The following is a 22,054-nucleotide window of genomic DNA, read 5'->3' as shown; positions in this document are numbered from 1 at the left end:
TGAAAAGGCCAAGGGCATCAGTGATAAATGAGCTCTGCGGTGATTTAGTGGTAAGATTTCACTTTTGGCCCTGCTATTTGTCTATGTTCAACCTGTTCATTCATGACCGATATTTCTTTTCGACTGGTTCGTGTAGGAATCGCTGTGTTTCTTTTCCCTCAAAATGTGTATTGTTTGGGGAATACTTAACTCTGTTTTGCTAACACATAAATCACGATAGCTCATTCGTGGGGCGTCGGGGTTGTACCCTGTCAGGCAATTTCCAATATATTATTAAAATAAAAGCAACCAATAAAAAGAAATTTAACAATGTATTATTTAAATTTATCAAAGAAAATCTGCAAGAATTCTTTGAAGGGATTTACTACATGCCTGTTTCCATAAAACAAAACAAGTTAAAACTGTTGCTTATGAATCTGTGTTGAAAGCCCGATTAAAACCTTGTTTTTGAACTACCATAGGGATTTTTAATGTCAACACATAATTATTAGAGGCATTATCCATTAAATTTGGCCAAGGTTTTTTCCAGTTAGGTAATGGATTCCATTAGGCGCCCGGTTTGTATCATGTTTTAGAAGTTGATGGGCCTGAATTGCAAAACTCGTACTTAGATTAATATTTAATTCCAGCCCAGTTTTTTTGCGCACGGATTGTTTTTCCTTCTTGCTAAATTTGCCTATGTGTTCCTCGTTTGCTCCATACTTATGTTTCTTATAAAACAATGGGCTTTAAGGAAAAATGGGGATTTTTGGTTAACTGAAACTTTATTTAAAATTGTGATTCAAATTCCTTTAAAAATTCCTTAGTTTGTGGTTTTAGGTGACACATTACTTCCAAACATACTTAATTTCCTTCACAGGGTTTTATGTCTAAAATGTATCAAAACACTTCGGACCCAGTTATTGTTAAGTGTGCTATCATAGACCACCCTGTTTCTCCAATTCTCTATTCAGGTATTGACACTTAAACGATTTTTAAAACACTAATTCGTACTAATCCCACAAATCGATTTCAATTTTGGTCAAAGCAGAAAAGAAATTTTCATGCTACTCATTTTGTTTCGACCGAGCTGTCACTAATACAATATACTATTGTATCCATAACCACAAGCTGCCTAAGCCATGTAAATGATGAAATTAGAAATATCTCGGCTTTCAATAGGACTCAGTCGACAGTTTCAAATAGATATTTGCTCGGAGAGTCAAAATCCTATCAGGTTTAGATCAAATAAAAGTGAGAACCAAATGAAGTTATTCGAACCATCGAAGAAACCCACATAATTTTCTGAAGTTCAAGAAAACCAAGCCATCTTGGTCTATCCAATATTTCTACTAGGACATGTATCTTAAAGTTTTCCATTGCTGATACCTCAAGGTGATGTTTTTGAAAATAGTAGAATTAAAATGTTGACCTCACAAGCTAAAGCATATTGATTGTGATTGAGTTACATTAAAAACCTAAATACATTTAACGGTTTAAAATCAAATTTTTTAAAATATTGTAAAATAACGTAAAATTGTATTTAAATCAGCGGTAAATGACTTCAACACATTTCACTACTTGTAGTAAGTTACTTAGGTATGTAAAGTTTAATATTTTTTGCGGCTTTCTACATATGGACATGTTCAACAGCTTATATAATAACGTAATAATAAGTAACTTATTTACCAGGGTTTGAAACCTCAAACACGGAAATTGTAATTCCTGGAAAGTAATTTTTTGTTGTAAAATATCAAAATTTGTGAATAATAATACACTGGACTTAATATAGATACTATGCTCTTTTTCACAGCGTGATCAGTTACAGAATAATTTATAAATTAATAACCATCTGTCCTAACAAGAAAATAAAAAATAAAAAGTATTTTCAAAAAATTATACCCTTCAATCCACAGCAATTGAAGGGTCCAATGTAATAATCGACCAAGTCCAGTGTGGCTAATTTCCTAATTTTTTGCCTCCTTTTCAGGAAACAAAAAAAATAAGTAAATTTGTAAGCGAATCGATTTAAAATTCAAAATACTATCCGCTGTACATTTTTGATCAAGGGATACATGCCGGGTGTCGCAATAAGGATGGTAAGTGGCTATATCTTGGAAAGTACTCGTTGTAGAGTGTTCGAAAAAAAAATTGATAACAAACTTGAAGAAAAGAATTTAAAAAGAAGAAAGGAGCACTAAAAACTCTACCATATGTGATATAAAAATAATTTTAATCATTTTCGAAAGATCCGTTGATCGAAAAAATGTATTTGTTTTAATTTTGACCGCTCCTCAAAATAAAAAAAACCGCATCTAAAAATTTTGGAGTTGTGTTCATTTTTTCATGTGCTTTCGAAGGCGTGTAAAATAACTTTGTGGCAGCATTTGAAATTTTTCTGAAAAATTAAAGCAAATAAGTTTTTTGGAACAGCGGATCTTTCGAAAATGATTAAGATTGTTTTTATATCACATATTGTAGAGATTTTATTGCTTTTCTCTCGTTTGATTATTAGTCTCGTTTTTATTGCTCTTTGATAGTAAGAAGCTTTAAATCGGTAAAGCCGTGTCAGAGTTACAGCTCTATGCATTAAGCGGTTTGACTCTCCCCCCCCCCTTATTTGACAAGTTAGGAAAAGTTCATAAGGGAAGTAGTACGGGTTTTCAGGTTAGGATCTTTTGACTAAACTTATTAGATGTTTCACTTATCTGCAGCTTCTGTAAAAAATCGACTTTTTAAAATACCGTTTGCAATTACGCTATCTAGCGGTCATCCGAGAAATTTAAAAATAATTTTCAGAAATTTCTTTTCTTCAACTTTGTTATCACATTTTTTTCCGACCACTCTACAACAAATACTTTCCAAGATACATCCGCTTACCATCCTTATTGCGACACCTGGTATAAGCAACCATATTACGTTTACCATTATTTATATGCTCAAAGTGTTGAATAAAAATGGACTGGTTTACAGTAAAACGTTAATAAAATCGCGGTTTTTCTGTTTATAGACAGGGTTGATTAGAAATATTGACCTAAAAGTGAAGAAACGCCAATTTCTAAGAGTTTCCTAAGATTTCTAAGATCTTCGGGCAAAAACCCAGAAACAGCTGTTTAGTGTTTTGTCCATAATTCAAAACTGCAAAAAGTTGTCCAAACATTTTTGCAAAGCGGTTAAGGAGGCGAGTGTTCCACTAAAATGTATCTTATGATTGTTCGCAGAAAATAACTGAAGATTGTCAGTATTTTGCTTTCAACAATTGCTTAATAGAAACTTTGTTAAAACTGGAATGACCTGCAAATTTAAAGGAACGTAAAATCTTCAGAGCGGTGATAGCGGCGAATTTTCGAAATATCTTTTTGTAAACTTTTGCTCTCTAGTCATTATTCAAAATAGTCTTAATTATTTTCGGCAAAAAACTGAATCAAATTATTTGGATTTTGTGCCAAATTCGCAGCTGAAAAGGGGTTTCTAACTTTCCCTGCAAACCGATGAATGAGGCAAATTTTCTAGAAAAATTTATTGTGTTATTTTTGTCTGAAAGGACCATTACTGTTAAAACCCAAAAAAAAAATTATCAGAAAATAAAAGTTTTTTTTGCGGTTTCGGTTAAAAAAATTAGTTTTGTTATCGGTTTTGGAGAAAACTCTAATAGGTTTCGGGGAAGAACGGGAGCAATTTATTTTCGACTTTGTCCCAAATTCGACAATGAAAAAGTTTTCTAAATTTATCTTGCAATTTTTCGCGTAAAAAATACCTCCAAATCCTCAGTCTTTTTAAGTGAAACACTAGAAAATAGAGCGTTTTTCAGTCAAAACTGAAAAACCACATTTTTTACCAAACTCTACAGCCTCCAAATAATATGTTATAAACTTTCCCATATTCTGTTCGTTTTTTGTTAGAAAGTTATTTGATTTTTGTACCAAATTTGACTTTGGAAAAAGACTTCAAAACTTTTTAAAAGGCGGCGAAGGATTCGAAATGTATTTAATAATTATTCACGGAAAATACCTAAGATTGTCAGCATTTTAAAGTAAAACTGTGCTAAATCTGGAAAATTCTGAAATAAAAAAAGACATTTTAAAAATATTATTAATAAATGGGGCAGAAAGACCGATTGGGTCGATAGCCTTTTTCTGAAGGAAATAAAAATTATGTATATATATATATTAATAAATGGCCCTCAAAATAGATCTAAAAACAACTGTGCAAAACAAAAAGGAACTGTGGGTGGCGCACCAGGCCATTTGCGCAGCACTGCGCCTGAATAATTTTAGCAGTGACGCAATCATTATTGTTTATATTTCTATTACGCGTCCTCTGAGTAAAACCCACAGTAAAACAAAAATTTTATGTTATTAACGTTTGTCCTCCTTCAAATTGTTTCAATTGGCGGAAGCATGGAACAATATTAAAATTATTGATTCGATTTTTTTACGATTGTTGGCAGTTTTTGTAAATTTTGCAAATTTTTGTAAAGTTCTGATTTCAATTTATCGATATATTTTCTAACTGCGTTGTGTTATCTTTCGAGTAGGTACCGAAAATTCTTCAGCATTACCTATACATAATGAGATTTGACAACGGTTCATTTTTTCATATATTTTCACTGCCAATGCTTAGATCATGAGTTTCTGATCATTTTCTTCGATTATCTTCATAATATGACTGCAGGTTTACCACGACGAAAATAACACACGTTGACACTCATATTTATTGAACAAAACCGAACGAGGCAAATTAGCGATAAAGCCGAAGAAAATGATTGACTTTCCCAATTAATTACTTACATTCTGCAACACTAAACTCTTTTTGCAACCTCAATTAATTTAAATATGTTTTCGGATGCTCTCGTAAAAAGTTAATTGATAATTTATAGAGAAAACTAAAATGGTCACACTTACACCAAACAATATCTACTACTTAGTAAGTAATTTATTATGATTTCTCATGATGTTTTTAGAAATTGCTATGTCAGTTGAAACTTAAATTGTATTCATATAATAAATTTGACGATACCTTAAAGTTTCCATTTCGTTTTTTTTACAATTTCTCTATAATCAAGTAGATTTATAAAAGACGCCAAAGCGTTTTCTGCACGCGCGCGAGTGGCGATAATCCTTGCGAAGGCCCTGGGCTCTTTTATAGATATATTATATATATTTCCATATGGTAGTTGGTAAAAAATTGGAAAAAGTTAGTTCTTGAGAAGGGTCATCGAAAAGATCGTGATGAACCCACATTTTTAATCAGTTGGCAGATACAACGTCTTCCAATTTCAGGCTCTTGAAGCCCTGATTCAACTTTTAAAATTTCGATGCCGAATTCGATTTTACGAAACCCTTCCTTTTTATGCATCGTAAACAACAATTGTTAATTTTCGAGTTGCATTACATAAAGAAAGAAAACGTATTTTTGAAGACCAGTCTTCAAATACCTACCGAACTGTCGAATCAAACACAATTCATTTCCGTCTTGTAGAAACGTGTGTAGTTGAAAACAATATGTGTCTAGCTGAAATCAAGGGCATAATTGATACGTTAGAAAACCTGGCAGTTTATCACACTTAAATGGAGCGGTCACAAAGATCTATTGTGTCCTTTGACGCGCTCTAAATTTGGCCAATAAGCCTACAAACGGACACCGATTTCAAACAGTAGCGTTGAAGCCACCCGGGAGTTTGGTTTTAACCAACCTATTTTCTTAGTAGTTTTTCCTGAAACCAATCTCAGTGCTTTCCGGTTACGCAACTCTGATCCGTGACAAATTTAATTTGGCCAAATTTCTGCTGGGCTTTAGAATTACCTCAATAGGGTCAAACTTTCTAACAGTAGTAGGCGAGACCATTATTAGGTTGACTCGAGGCCTTCCAGAAACTTTTGTACACTTTTCGGAATTGGTACGGTTATATGAAGACACCGAAACCTACAGGCCTTATAAGGCCGGTAAATACGACGAGAAGATAGGGGAGTCTGGAGTTTCGAAACGAATACTGCAAATCGTTTGCCTGGCATATGGCAGAACATTTTTTGATACACGTAGAATAGGACCTTTTTATTATAAAACATGTTCATAATTTGAAGTAAAAATTTCAATTTTACTTCTCGCATGCTTAGGGGAATTCGGCACCAATAGACTACTAATCAAACATTGAAGCATTTCAAATTAAAACTTATTAGCGAAGTTGAAATTCGAGATTCCATTGTTAATAGTTTCTAGACATTTTGGGAAGAAAAAAAAATAAAAAAGTAAGCACCAATAACTCTTTAAAAGAAATTACGTCAGTTTTAAATCACTCTGTATATTGTTGTCAAGTTTCGGAGTTTGTTGCGGGCAAATATCTCAGTTTTTTGCGAGAATGATTTTTGACATAATTTCTTCTGTGGTCCTTAAAAACCTCAAGACAGCCCCTTTAGTAAGGAAATGGCACCAATGAGTCATCCTGTGATAAAAAATAAGGGGATCCTCTTCTTGATATACCTACAGTGAAAGTGAATCCTAGCCTTCAGATTAGGGATGGTCGGTATTTAACGTAACCGCTAAAATAACATTCGTTACAAACGTGTAACCTGAAACCGTAGTTTCAGCTAGCAGATTTAACCGGTTGTTTTTGGAACCGTCTCATAATCCCGAAAAACCGTTCGCAATAGCACAGAACCGATGCGACACCGTCGAACATCTATCTAGCTGCAGCCGTTTGCCAATTTAAACCGTTCTTTTTGGAACCGTCGCATAAATCCTAAACAGTTGTGCGCACTTCGCACTAGCTGCAGCCGTTAGCCGATTTAAACGTTTTTTTTGGAACCGTCTCATAACCCTGAAAAAGTGGTGGCGTCAGCAAAGAACCGATGCGGCATCGTCGAGCGCTCTATGCAGTTGCAGCAGTTTCAGGACCCATTTGTCAACGGAAAATATGTATAGTGGCGTGTTGCCTTGATTATTGTGTTTATCACTTTTCATTTATAAGAATTACTGTTCAGTTCTCCAGAATCCATGATCGTTCAGATATAGATCAGATATTAATTCAGCATTTTTAGTCTAGAAGTATTTAGTTTTCTGACGTTCTGTAATAGATCTTTAAAAAAGGGATTTCTCTCATTAATAAACTTAGCTCGAGATGTATATGCCTATAATCAGCAAACTAAGCAGAATGTACGTAGAGTTTAAGACATAAATTCCATCACAGTTGAAATGTAAAATAACAACCGTTTTCAGCAGAATGTGCTCCCGGATTTAAGCAAGCTTGCCATTTTTAGATATAAATTGAGTCACAAGATGAAATTAAAGTTAGTTATATAGGCGTTGTAAGGTCGACATATTTCTTAAAAGTATTTTTGGAGGTACCAAAATTAACTCGGGTAATACTTCGAACTCAGTAAAAAGCATCTGCAATTTTTTTTTATTTTTAAACGTTACTTCATTTTTAAATAAAAATTTAGATTTTTAAACATTTTTGCGTATTATACATTTTTGCGTACATTAAACAATTAAAGCGTAGATTTTATTTAATCAGTTTTTATTTATATATTTTATCTAGTTTATTTCAGTTCTTTTATTCTTTAAGCAGGTACCTCCGACCCATGTTTTGTTTCTGATTTTAGAAAATTTTATTTTATCCTAGAGCTTTAGTTAAGAATTATTATTTTAATAAACTAAATCATTACTTGTCATTACTATTTCTACCATCATCATCATCATTGCGCATGTTTAATGAAAATTTTAAAAAGTAACATGTTCCTTTTGGAACCGCATTTTGAAACCTATTACCAACGTGAACTGGAACGTTGTAACCTTGTTACTGAAAAATAACCGTTTATCCCACCTCTACTTCAGATTATTTCTATTATTCTATTCTATACCTACATTCCGTTGTTGAATGTTTATTATCCTTTGGCTGAAACGAAAAGAGTTCGTCGGAGTTGACAATTGAAAAGTTCCGAAAATTAACGATCCAAGCAGAATATTTTAAGGGCTTTCAATTGATTCTTAACTTAACTGTTTGCTTCGACAACTCGACAGGTTTCTTATTCGACTCTTCTATGCAAAACCACAACCTGTTGCGAACAATACGGCATGGGTCCTTGCCTGGATTTACTATCAGCTTATTTACGTTCAATTGAACAAAGCGGCCCGTTTTCCGGTGTCGATGGCGCGTCAAAGCTAATGATTCAAGGTGAGACAAGACGGCTTTACTTAGAAGAAAACACACATTTGTTGGCAGATATTGGAGTCGGCAAATTGTGTCAAAGTGAGAAGCTTGGTTTCGCATTTTAAACTATTGTGCATGGTCGGTAACGTTTGCCATTACTTATTCAAATGGGATCAAGTTGATTCAGTCTTTTCATACACTGGCATATTAGAGGCACTTTTGACAGCAGTCTACATGTGTATCACAGATGTAACATTGAAAGCCGCTTCAAGAAAACATAAGCCAATTTCCATACTCATCGCTTCAAAAAGAAATGTTATTTTAATAGATATTTTCTACAGACGCAATAAAAATTCAAGTTTTAAACCCGAATGAACGATAATAAACATGCGAACAGGAGATAATGCTGGAAGAAGTTTCTTGGCAATGATGTTTTTAATTTATATCGAGCCTTTAATATATCCTTCGGGAACTGTGGAGGAAAATTTCAAACTCCAGTGTATGTTGATTGTTCTAAGAATTGCACCAGAATCTGCTAGCAGGGTAGCTGAAGAACAGTGGGAACATTGATCAGTGTAAAGCTCACAGTTCGATAGTTTAAAAAAATCTGCGATGGCACTTGACTTCTTACGGAAAATGTTGCATCCGTTGTRTGGTACAAATAGTACACTTTCTGTGGTTCTATTTCACTATGTTCGATGCCTGCTTTCTGTAATATTACACGTAACCGTTTTTTAAATATGTAGGTACTCACATGGAATTTTGAAACGGTTTTTGAGGCCAGTGAGTCTACTTTGCCATATATTTTGTGTATATAATTTAGTGACGAGCGAGACTAGTCTAAGAGATACAAAAAAGGTGCTAAAGATTGCTGAATTATATGCCATTTTCAGATCAAGTACCCTGTTGGTTAGGTAAATATAACCTGCTGTTTGTTTCAAAATAAACTGGTGCATTGCTGTTTTGAAGAAAATCTAGATTCAGATAGAAATTCGGACACTCTGGGCAAACTTTTTCAATAACCTTGATGGTGTCCTTTTAAATAAAGTAGGTAATACAATTTTGCTATTAACAATATTACGCCCTTACCCATAAGGATCTTCGAGTAAGAGAGTATTTGAAAACTCACTTTAGAAACCGTCGTATAGGAACACGTGGACCGCCTAAGGTGACCACCACGATCACCGGATCTAATTCCTCCATATTTTTTTCTTTGTGGAATGTTGGAAAAAATGTATTCATTAATAGGTAGTCATTTTAGGAACAATCAAGAACAGTCAAGAACAAATTAATCCCAACATTCATTAGGCCTTAGCAGTAACAAAATCCTTACACATCAAAATTGACTAAACATTTGCAATTATTTCAGTTATTTTAATTTATAATCTTAATATTTTATTTCGCTCAAGAGTTCCTACAGTTTTTATTCTTATATTTTTATTTAGCTTCCAATATATTAGCTTTTGTTTCAAGGCCTACTGTGATTTAAAATAGATAATAAAGTTTTAACTAAAAAAATATAAATGGCATTGGAAGCCAATATCCATAGTTTGTGATATGAACATATGAACTTTTGCATATACCATTTTCGATATCTCTTTTAACGAAGAAAACATAAGGTAATTTTGAAATTAGTGGTTCCAGATAGAATCTCTATAAAAGTTAAACACTGTTACCACACATTTTTCATGTGTTCTACTCCATTTTACGGCTAGTATTTACTAGGCTAGTAAATAGACCCAGTAGACTCATTTTAAAAGTCAAGAACTATTCAAATAAGCACAAGTGTAAACTATTACGAAGGTATGGCAAATAGCCCATTCATTATCACGAAGCCTTGGGTTTTCACCTCGCCTAGCGATGTAAACCTAGCCAACGGTCCAAACATTGCCCAGCATATTCTGTTCTTTTCTAACTGGCTAAACGTGAGGCGGTGACGACGGTGAGATCGCTTTCCTATTGGCTGACGTAGGAGATGGGAGAAGGGATCATCTGTCGGCAATGAAGACGTGTGTGCTTTGCAGGACACAAAGGCGTGGCAACGCTGTAATTCAATATGATAACATAAGTAGTATCGTCCGTGTATCGCATAATGAGGGGTTCTGGACGACCCGTATAATGGTTTTATCAATCTGTGAGTCTAATTGACAGTTTTCTGACTGTTTACAACTCGTCTATTGAATCGTTAATGGACGTGATTTAATCTGCAGGCTGGTAATTGAATATATCTGTACGGGCGGTACCCTATTCCACTTGTTCTTGATGCTATCTAAAGCGCTCGTAGAAATGAACCTAATAATTATTATTGTTTTATTTGTCAAGATATCGTGCAGCGGAGTTAAACGATTTTTGGAAGTCGTAGAGAAATTGCACGAACAAGCAAGGTTGTTCATAAAATTTGTTAAATTTTTCTTTACCAAAGAAGCATACCTTCTTCAGTTTATTAAGAAATAAAAACTGCATTATTGAAGGCGCAGCTACAATTAAACTGGAAAATTCAATTTGATTCTTTTTTTTCCTTTTTAATTGAGGGCAGTTGGAAATGGTCCGATTCGGATTTCCTCCAATAATTCACAGGACGTTTCCTTAGGTCTTGTAAATATAAAAACTCCATACCTGTTGACCATATGCATATTGAATCGGTCTGCCAAGCTTTAGGACTTATCAAGCCAGATGGTCAGAAATATGTTATTTTCCTTTTCGTGTTTTCTTAGTATTTTTTAATTAATATCGCTCCAGAGACGAAACTTATTATTTCGGGGTTATTTAGCATGAGAAATTTAAATTGGATAGGTACTTACTTTTCGCTTACCTACATGTAGGTAGACGCCAGTACCCACATGCTATTGTTTCTTTTGAAGAATTAGGTAGGTATAACTGTTCCGTGCAAAAAACTATGTTGATTCAAAGTTATCGAGTCAAATTTCTTATGATGCAAAACCCCAAAATGACAAGTTTTGTCCAAATATCGACGTTAAATTAAAATTACGTGTAAAAACAAAAATTGAAGTAAGTAAAACATGCAGATTCATACCTATATGGACTTTATACCTTAAAAATATCTGAGACATCGTTCTATGAAATTCGGGACATCTTTTAAAAAACACCCGAAACGTTTTTGACCTAACGTTGATTAGTATTTAAATTAATCAAAGTGGCAATCAGATAACAAGCCTTACATTTGCAAAATGTAAAATATAAATAATAGTTAAAATAAAATTTTAAGCCTTTTTTAAGCGGACAAATAACTTTTTCTTATTCCAAAAATTAAAAATTATTTGTCCGCAAAAAATCCCTTTCATTTTGAATTTTCAAACCCTGAATTCATAAATAATAGTCTTTAGAAAATATGAATTTTCATCTAATGCTGACCGTGACGCCAAGACTGATACCCATAAATCAGTAATATTAATGGAAATAGAAATCACCTTGATAAAACCAGTGAAAGGACAAAATCGGTACGAAGCTGAACAAACTCGGGCAAAAATCACATAATCGACGAATGAAATGACAGAATTAGTTATTGTTGATTCATTAATGATTGTAGCAAAATGATGCGCTAAAATAACCACCAACCAATTATTTATAGTATTAACACAATAATTATACAGTACGTCTGAAGTACCAGCTTGAGCTGATAAGATCTATACGAAACTGGTACTAGTAGTACCCATATAATAATATAAGTATGGGCTTTCTGAATTACGGACGTGCAACGATAAGATCTTTGAAGTATTAACAATTCAATTAAACTTGCCAATAAGGACAGGCAAGTGATTGGTTCTGGAGCAGTGAATTATTATATTCGTGTAATTAAGTACAATAATATGGTTGTAAAATCGTCATTCGATCGTGATTTTGGATAATTTTATGACTGTCTTGCCAAACGTACTTCCATCAACATTGTTTGCTATATTATCATGTTTGTCCTTACTGTATGTGTTTATGAAAGATTTTATACATTGGATCCATTAGCACATAAGTAATATTGAAAACGTATGTGATTTTACAATTAACGCATCTCATTTTCTGCTGAATAAGCGAAATAAGCAGGCTTTTAAGATCTGATAATGACCTATTGAGGTTTGGTGATTTCACTTCACTTTACACCTATTTAATTTTACATCTCGATTGTGATTGGAATAGAGACAAACCATGGGATGAATAATCACCGTGATAAGACAAAAACGTCGACGCTACCTAATTGGACAATTGGAATTAGTTTACCTACTAGTAGCTAATCGAATTGAGGAGTAAAGGATGTTTACAATCTACCAGGAATAAAACCAAAGTTTAAATATACTTTGTTACGTCTTGAGCTGATGTGCTGGTGTACTAAAACAAACAATTATTTGCTTTAGATGACCCGAGGATGATGGAAAAACAACGAGTTATTTTTAAATTGAAGCACTAGTTTATCAATGTAGTAGCAAATGGCTGAAACCCAGGCAAACGTTATAAATTACAAGAAAAATAAGCAAACATTAAATGTAATAATGTAGTGTTATTTGTCTCACTTTGTGACTTTATAATTCGATCTTAGTTCTTGGCAGTTTTTCAAAAGCCGAATGGGTTGATTGTCCTGATTGTGGTTACTCTGAATAACTCATATATATTCTTTCTTCTGGGTTTTACCATTTCGTAAAGCTCTCGGAATTACTACCGAAAATATCGACTTGCAAACAGATTTTTTTCTGACATGGATTCCCTTCACAAGCTGTTTTCTTTGAATAACTGTGTTTTACTCCTAGCTTATTGTTGGAAATTCCTAATAGTAAATAGCCGCAGTTTGTCAACTTTCTGCTATTTTGGTCATTTTGGTGCAAAAACTCACACGTCTCACATTAAAATTATGGTAATTATATGGGTTTGTCCTAGTATCATTTGAGCTTATCAAGTATACCTAATCCCTAGGAACAGTACCGAAGCAAATTCACTATTTCTGTCTTGAAACCCCAGTTTCTTTCAAAAGCCTTACAACTGTAAAAATACCTATCTCATACATAATAGTATATTCGCGTAGATAACGTAAAATGAATCAAACAAACATCTTAGGATCATAGGTATAATTTATTTGAACAGAGAATGGTGCAAAACGATAAAAACAGTGAGAATAGATTCAATGATTAATACTTTCGTCAATCAACAAAACTTGAAACTTTCAAGTTCTATTTCCAAAGGTTCAGGAAATTTGAATCAAATCGAGTAAAACCGTGATTTTTGCCAGGATAATACCATAGGAAAGAATTAGTACGAACTTGAAACTTTCAAGTTCATTCTTATAATCTTCAAAGTTTTAGTTCAACTGTCCGAAATGCCGAATTGAAGACAAGCAAAACTTGAAATCTTCACAGGCTTCTGAAGTGACTTGGCGAAAAACGAAACAAAAAACTGGACGCAAGATTGTGCGAAATTTTTGTAAAAATTACTTCAAAGCCTGCTTTAGAAATGTACATATAGCTTGCAGGTTGCCAGAAAAGTGCTTTTAAAACTATCCAGTTTCCAACGTAAAACAAGTCGAAACTTGAGAATTTTACTTATTATTCAGAACTTATTCAGAAAACTTCGAGCTAAAACCGGCTAAAATTTCATCAAAATATTCAGCATCTGCGTTTGTCGGCTGGGTAAATATTGATTTTAAAATAAAATCTCTTTTAAGCATCTATAACTTCCAAGCGGGAGCAAGTAAAAACTTGCATCGTTTCTAAAATAAACTTGACTCAAAGGAAACGAAACTCTAAGATAAAATCATGCTAAATCCTGATGTGGTGAAATTTATTTACACACAAAAATGCGTCCTTTTTTATTCAATTTTGAAAATTTCGCCTCCATAAGGGCCTCAGCCCGTATAAACTTTTTTTCTTTGAACCAACCAAAGTACATTTGTCATGTAACTTTTCTATATCGAAAAAATATGAACAAAATTTTCGTCTAAAATTTTGCAGGGGTGGGCGATTTTTTCGAAATTTTATATTTAATTTTTTTCCTCGAAAATGGAGCTTCCTATCGAAATAGTTATTTTTTATAGTTCATCGAGCACTTCCCAACGGTATTTTGGCCAACGATCCAGGTTTCATAGTTGTCGAGAAAATCGCGAAAATATGGTTTTCCAAAAACTGCAAATATCTCGATGACCAAAAGAGCTGAACTGAATCAGTCCATTTCGTCTCATTTGAACCAAGCGTACAGATGTGTAGATTTTTTCCGCCTGAATGGTTCTTCAGCAGATAAAAATACTACAGGATATGACATTTGATGTGGTGTCTCGACACCAGATCAAAAAAAAAGTTGTGTGGTTGTGCTATCTTCAAATCAAAATTTAAAATTGTGCTTAGTTTTGAGTTGATTTATTATATATCTATCATTTTATCGTAAATCTCTTTCAACCGGTTTAAACAATCGCGGCTCTGAATGCCTTCTTTCTTTTGAGGGCCCAATTTTAATGATAACATTTAAAAAATTATTATTAAAATTTGTCCGAAATTATTTGTATAAAATATGTTCAAAATAGTAGTAGGTATTTTGCAGATGTGTTTATTTAAATATTTCTCAATATTTAAATTTAATAAGAGGCTAGCAAACTTTAAAATTAACATTTTACTTGCAATTCAAAAATGTAACATTTTAAAGCTAAACCAAATGAGTAAGACAATTTTCGCCTAACAGCCCATGACGAGTGGTCTTTAAAAACTTAATCCCCGCAATTAAAATAGTCTTTGCTGCATACCTATAGACATTGCAATTTTTAAATATTAAATACATTTTCAAAATTTACGAAAATAATAATAGAATTTACGAAATAATCATGATAGTCGATGCTATTGTATGGTTTTTCCCATTACATTTAGTTCCTCAGACAAATAAATATTCTCGTCGCATATTTACGCTTCAGATTCCTCTGGTGTCAGAAGCAATTTTTAATTCACAATATCACGAAATACCATTAATCAATTTCCCACTTAAAACATTAATTAATTGAACTAACTAGCTTTTAATTGTGTGTGCGTTCATTAAAACATTCATAGACGTTGCTCTTAACGATGGTGTAAACCGACTCAGAGAAATCAATTAATTTCATTTATTCGCTTGTAGCCCTGGTATGGTAAAATTGCCGTTCAAACCCACAATGTATCTTGACGAACACCTTTATTAGCATTATTAATATAATAATATTTCAAAAAAACTTCAAATTAATCGCCACTTGTAAAAAACAAATACAGCCATTCTATATATCCATTTCATCGAGAAGGATGGCACGACAGACTTTGTTGGTGAGAAAGTGAGAAAGCCTGAAGTGGTAAGAAGTTGCTTCACCTCACCCCTCACTGTAAGAGTGCAACAGAGCGAGGCATTGGACATATCGTGTGGTTGAACCGGGGCGCATGCTTTAGAGGGCGGAGCAAGCGGATCACAGACTGTCCCAGTAATAAAGATGACTATTTTGAAATCTTACTTCAGTTTGACAGATCCGTTTTGCTGGTGAACACTCACTCGCGTTGCCAGAGTCAAGTGTCACTCAGGAGTCTTATAGATAGATCAGTTGAAGGGACATTTGACAGCGCTCAGTAACGTCAGCTAATTGGCTACGGTGATTATGTCCAGTGTGTGTAAAAGCCAGTGACTTTTGACATTTTCATGTGTTTAAGGGCTATATATAGTACATCTCAGTGTTCATAAATTAGACTAGTTTTCACAAGTGATCCTAAAATGGCATTTGAAGACAGATCAAGTCCAGATACAGCGACCAGTCCTTGCACTAGTGACTGTGGAGGTAAATTTAACACTCCGAATTCGCCCGAAAGTACAAGAACTTCACCATTTACTTGCATAACAATTCCCAACAGTCAAAACCACCACTCTTATAGTTCACGATCAGATGAAGAATCTCCGAAAAACTTGGTGGTTCCGAAGATGGAGCATCCTGAGAGGTCATTTTTCCGGATCGCTTCGTACGCTCTACCGAGTCCAAAGCGGGAATACGACAGGCATTCGCCTATAAGCTATAGATCAGCATCTCCTATCGACAGTGTCGCTTCGAGCGTGTCATCTTCATCCAGTAACGAGCCAATCATCCACACCTTAAAATACTCAATTACCAATATCTTGCAGCCAGACTTTGGAAAAAATGCAATTTTTCAAAGTAAATTCACCGAGAAGGTTAGCTTTCGGCCCTACGAAAGTATCGCTAATGACCAGAAAAAGTCATTCGGGGTTCCACCTTTGGGATCGTTATGTCAAACTGTATCACAGATCGGTTCATCCACTTCAAACGCGAGTCTTTTCTCCCCGGGCAGCTCCAGCGGAGGCGGCATTATTGTTCGTAATTCACGAAGTCCACCCTTAGCGAGTCCTAGTAGTGTACTCAGCACCGAAGACGCGAAGAAAGATGAGTCCACGGTTCCTAAGTTATGGCCAGCTTGGGTGTATTGCACCAGATACTCTGATCGACCCAGCTCTGGTAAGAACATTTTACTTAATAATCATCATGGAATGGTGGCCCAAAAATATAATTGCTGTTCGAATGACTTATTGATTAAAATCAACAGAAAGTGAACATGCCTTATATTACACTTGTGTATGCACATAGATGTAGATTAACGTATCACATCAGTAATGGTTTTTTCACGTATCATCATATATAAAGCAGTTGTTACCGAAACTGCCATTTGTTATATTATTTTTCTGCAGTTTACCACTGCGCACAGAATGTAAGACTCAATATATAAATAAGCAGGAAACCTCGAAGGAAACATGACGGAAACAAATAAAATATTCGCATAATTAATCCGCTCATCACTAAAAAAACTACTTTGTACATATATTTAATATTACTTATATTGTATTTAACCGTATTATTTGTCTCCGTGTCTATACCTATTTATTTCGAAGATAGGAAAGGCCAATTTGGAGACATCGGAAACAGTAGGTAAATTACAGGAAGTTGTTCCAATGGCCAAATTGGCCAATTAAAAGACACATAACATAAGCTGTTAAAAAAAAAATTAAACAATAGTTTGTACAGATTTCACTGGTTTCACTTTTTCTTTTTGTTTTACGTTTGTTTTAATAAACTCTTTCCTTCGTCAATTCGCCAAAGAATAACTTGATCTTGTGTTTCGATTAATTTTCGTATATTAATAGCCAGAAAAGTGTGAACACAGACCTGTACCTGGGCCTTCGCCACTTTAGTTATTATCCATTAAATTTTTCTTGCAATATATTTATGCAAACTTATCAACACTTAATCTGTTACGTTAATATTCTCGGATGGGTAAAATGGCAGATAATTAATACATTTTTTGCAACTTCAAGTCAATATCAATACATATCCCACAGCGTAAGCACCCATAAACAACATTTTGCATATTTATTAAAAAACTGATTAAAACATAATCAAACGTTAATATAATATACAGGGTGACCCTGAAGTATAATAGTATTACAAATCCAATTTTTGGTGACAGAGGTGCCCTGATCATATGTTATTTTTAGTGGAATTCCTTATAAATAACAGACAAAAATTTTAATAAGGAATTTAATAGAAAGTGTAAACCATTACCAGATATAAAATGAAAAAATGTGAAAATTTAATCCAAAGTTCAAAAATGCAGTAGTTATTCTCGCTGCATAATTTGTGGTTTTAATACAGGGACTCGTTTACTACATAATCCAGATTCCGTTGTTTAGGAAATTTACACAGGATGTCCCAAGAATCACGTTTCAAAATTAAACCATTTTTGACTGAAATTTCCTGCTAATTTTAAATTTTTAACACTCCATATGCTGCACATCAGTGAGTGCAAAATGAAAATTTCTCCCCGTTGGCGTGAGTATGAACTATATGGAGTGTCCCATTTAAATTAAACCAGAAATTTGAATCAAAAGTTTTTGGACATACCTATCTTATATATCGGCTGTATAAATTTGCATGTCATTTCAATTTGAGTAGTTAAGTAGTAGAAAAATATTTTCAGGAAATTCATAAATTCTGTAGCTTGAATAACAATTAATAAGGCGGCAGTACAAAATTTATACAATACGTTATATCAAAAACGGTTCACATTTTCTACGTTAAGCCTTATTTAAGCTTAATCTAGCTCTTGCTCACCTTGTACATACATAATTGATTAAAAATATTTAATCGATTTTGCTACTAAACAAACAGAGCCGCATCTAAGACAAGGAAGCTGATGATGGTTTGTTAAAAACGAAACGTCGAAGAATCAAACTCATGCTGCGGTTTTAAAGCTGACTGAAAGTTGATATTGTACGGTAGGTGTATCTTTGGTCGGTTGTACTCTAACTCTTAAAATTCCACCGAAAAATAATCAAATTTATGGCAGAAGCTTCAAAGCGTTATTTGATCAGCTTTTTTATTGCTGAACTTTTTCCATTCCACCAACTTTGTCTCATTTTCAGTTTCCGATATTTCCGTGCTTTCTGTTAAAAAACAATTAACGACCAAAACTAAACAACCAAACCAAAAATACCCTAACGAAAACTTAATTTCGATTTTTTCTTCCTCCTTTTGGTCTGTCTGGTATCTCTTACATTTCAGATGATCGTAAAATTGGGTTTTTTCCGCTGGCGTAAAAGCTCACCATGTAGCTGTTCAAGCTTGAATTTTAAAAAGTTGCAACTTGTATATTTTGCAATCACTTTTTTTAAAATCAACGAATTTAAATCTTAAATTTGAACTGCTGAGACCAAAATCAAGTCAATTTTATGTGTGCACAGCAACGAAGAAAAATAACATATCTATATAATGGTTTCGATATTCAAATTCAGATTCAAAAAATTTATTAAATAATGTTTTTTTTTAATATACGGCAGATTTGTATACATTTTTTCATAAAATTTAATTACGTTGCATTTCCCGCAAAGAGCAGCTAGCAATTATGCAATTCTTAAGACAATAATCATCTTAGATTAACTACCGGTCTTCCACGGCGCTGATTCTACCGAGAAATTATTCCTAATTATCCGTTCATTTTGTAACCTGCTGGTAAGCAGTTATAATTAAGTTCAACCAATCGAGTTGCCGATTGTAATTTTGATTTTAAATCTCAGAATAATTTATCGACTGCATTAGCGGGATTACAATTGATGTAAATGTTGATCTGATGTAATGGTTTGCTCGAGAAGGAAAGTGATGAATGTGATAGCAAGGCCTAATGAAATGGACTGCAAACCGCAGGGTGATTTATATTGTTTCCTTTCATGAAATGTATGGGAGAGTGAGTTTTCTTTTCTTTCGAATAATGTTCTTTTAGTGTTGTTGGTTTCACTTCAGCTGCGCTTGAGAAAACACTTATTCAATACAAGGTTCAATTATCCTGATTGAGACTGCAGGTCTGAAATTGCAAGCATTTTTTTGAGTTGATCACTAAGCTCAGTATCGCATTTGGAAATAATTAGCTTAGATTGAAATGTCTTGCTTTTTAGAAAGTAGGGATACTTTCTATATGTATATTGAAAAAAAAATCAGTACTCGTGGTCTTCATTCGAAGAAAATTGGGAATAAATTCCGCAATTTAAAGTACAGGCTTATTGCCTTTTAGATCTTTACTTAGGTATTATCTAAAATTGCTCTTAGGGAATTCACTTTCCATTGAGTAGAAAAGCTTATAGAGTTTTTTCAGTTATTTAAGATTTAGTGTTGCATGCCATTGTTTAGTTGTTTTTATTATGAAAATGAAATCTTTGAAACGAAACTCAATTTGACATTCATCTTGTGAGCTCTTTTTCTTTTATTTAGTAATATTTCTCCCAATTCCGTGCTCTCTAAACTTTTCTTGCCAGTCTGCCATATTGTATGTATGCCATTAAATATAATGGAATAATTAAAACGTGACAAATGCACAACAAAGAGAAATTTAGAGTAATAATTAAGCGGCAGCCCACTAGTTAACAGTGACTGATAACCCGGAGAAAAACAAAATTTTCAGAATCTAAATGTAAAATGCCCAGTTTGCTAAATTGGTTCACATGATGTTCTATAGGTGTCGCCACAATTCAATTTTAAAACCAACTAACTAGCAGTCCTACTGTAGTGGAAATGAAATGAATCTGAATCTGGTTGAAACGGAGGACCACACAAGTTGAACGCTGTGGGCAGCCGGTAATACGATACTTTCTTGCGGTTTAAGACTCAGTTAAGAGTTTTGTTTGATTGATTTAAATAATAATCGGTATTTACAGCTTTGATACGAGGGTTTTTTCCTGGCCAATTTACCGGCAGAGTTAATTGGAAGGCCCTTTCAGTACAATAGTCGGAATCTTTAAACTTTGTATTATCAAAACGAGATAATTACAAGTACATCATGTTCTTCAAAATCCTGAAATTTTCAGGAATTTATTTGAATTACTTGCTCGGATTAAAAAAAGAGACAAAGTTCGGCGCTTGTAAGTCTGCTGCAAACCCACTAAACCCAATTTAACACCAAATCAGTTAAGATAATTTGTATATGAAGTAATTAAAATGTTACAAAAACTGCAGTACTATCCGATGCTCGTAAACAATCGACGTGTTCCATCTGGCCAAATTATCTTTTACTCCGACAGTAACTGTCTTGAATGTTATATCATCAAAATTCCATTCGAAATGCGGCTGCTTATCCACACAATTAATACATACCTCTATTCAAATTAAATCCGCTTTATTTGATTGAAATTTAGTCTAGTTCCTTATCAAGATTGAACCCAAATAATACAGTAGCCACCTAATTATCGAGGGTTCCTAAAAGGTAGAACAATGGCTCTGATTGATCTTAGGTCATTAACATAACGAATAACACCAGGAAAGTGGTACCTTGCTGACGGATGTCTTTGATCGGTAAACAGATCGATTTTTGATAAAGAAAAAGGTTTCCTCTGGTTGCGAGTTGTCACACACGTAGTTTTCTGGGAGGTCTGAAAAAACAACTTTTGGGTTCTTTGGGAATTGTTTTATTGCTCTTTGATTTTATGAGTCTGATAAATTTGCAGGAATAATTTTGCATTATTCAGCTTATGTAAGAACGGGCGGGTCAGAACGGGGTGGGTAACGTTTGTTGCTTAATTTGGAAAAGAAAATTGGAAATAAATTTATATTTTTCTTATCGGTGTATTCCATAACATGCCACTTAAGCGTTTTTACCATGTTACCAACAAGTAAATAAATATTTGGAAAATTCGGTATGGTCTGTCTCCTGTCTCCCCAATGTTTTGATCTCCCCAAACTTTTAGATGTTATTATGAAGAACTAGAGGCTATAAAGATAAAAATGTATCGATGTTTTTAGTTAGCAGCTAGAGAAAAATAACTAAAAATAACGTTATTTTAACAATGCATTGACTGTTTTTGCAACAAGCGAATCACTGCACTAGGGACATTCTAGATAACCATTTTTATCCAAAGACACATCCAAATCGACTTCAGTAATCACCAATGTTAAGTTTTTTTAAAAATTTTTACTCTATCCATTTGACTATCAACATCACGATTTATTTTTCAAAGTATTGTTTCTTTTTTTGGCTTATTACCCAAACCGTTTTATCGCGTTTGTTTTGGTTCAGTTTATACGTTTAACTGAACCCCGTAGAGTAACATAATATCTGAAGCTCAGAAAATTCAGCTATATTTGTATTTGATACTTTATTTTATAAATATACAGGGTGGTTAATTTTTAATGAACTAGTGGGCAGAAAAAAACGACCGAGGTCCTGTCCATCATTGAGTTTTTTAAAGAAATTGAACTATGCATTAAAACAATGCTCCCCATTTTTTCCTCATTTTACGTTTTCTTGGTTTAAATAGAAGAAAAGCTATTTTCACAAAGTATCTTATAGTGAATATTTCCTTCGTATGATAATCTGTCCGTTTGAAGTGTGCAATTATCGAAAAATTACAGCGGTAATTGCACAGTGTGCAATTATCACTCAACGA

At 33.7% G+C, this 22,054-nt stretch overlaps 1 protein-coding gene across 1 annotated transcript in view; it reads left to right on the top strand.

The window, feature by feature from the left end:
* Positions 1–15,557: 15,557 nt before the first annotated feature.
* LOC109546565 (homeobox protein engrailed-1a) overlaps positions 15,558–22,054 on the top strand; it is a 9,904-nt gene continuing 3,407 nt past the window's right edge. Inside the window, exon 1 of the mRNA XM_019917558.2 lies at positions 15,558–16,586. Coding sequence (XP_019773117.1) covers positions 15,836–16,586 — 751 coding nt within the window. The 5' untranslated portion in view covers positions 15,558–15,835. The remainder of the gene's footprint in view (positions 16,587–22,054) is intronic.

This window comes from Dendroctonus ponderosae, unplaced genomic scaffold, assembly GCF_020466585.1.
Source record: "Dendroctonus ponderosae isolate FM_Combo_2020 unplaced genomic scaffold, Dpon_F_20191213v2 Dpon_F_20191213_6, whole genome shotgun sequence".
Classification (NCBI taxonomy): Eukaryota; Metazoa; Arthropoda; class Insecta; order Coleoptera; family Curculionidae; genus Dendroctonus; species Dendroctonus ponderosae.
The sequence above is the reverse complement of the archived record's forward strand: the minus strand, read 5'-3'. Positions and strand labels throughout refer to the sequence as shown.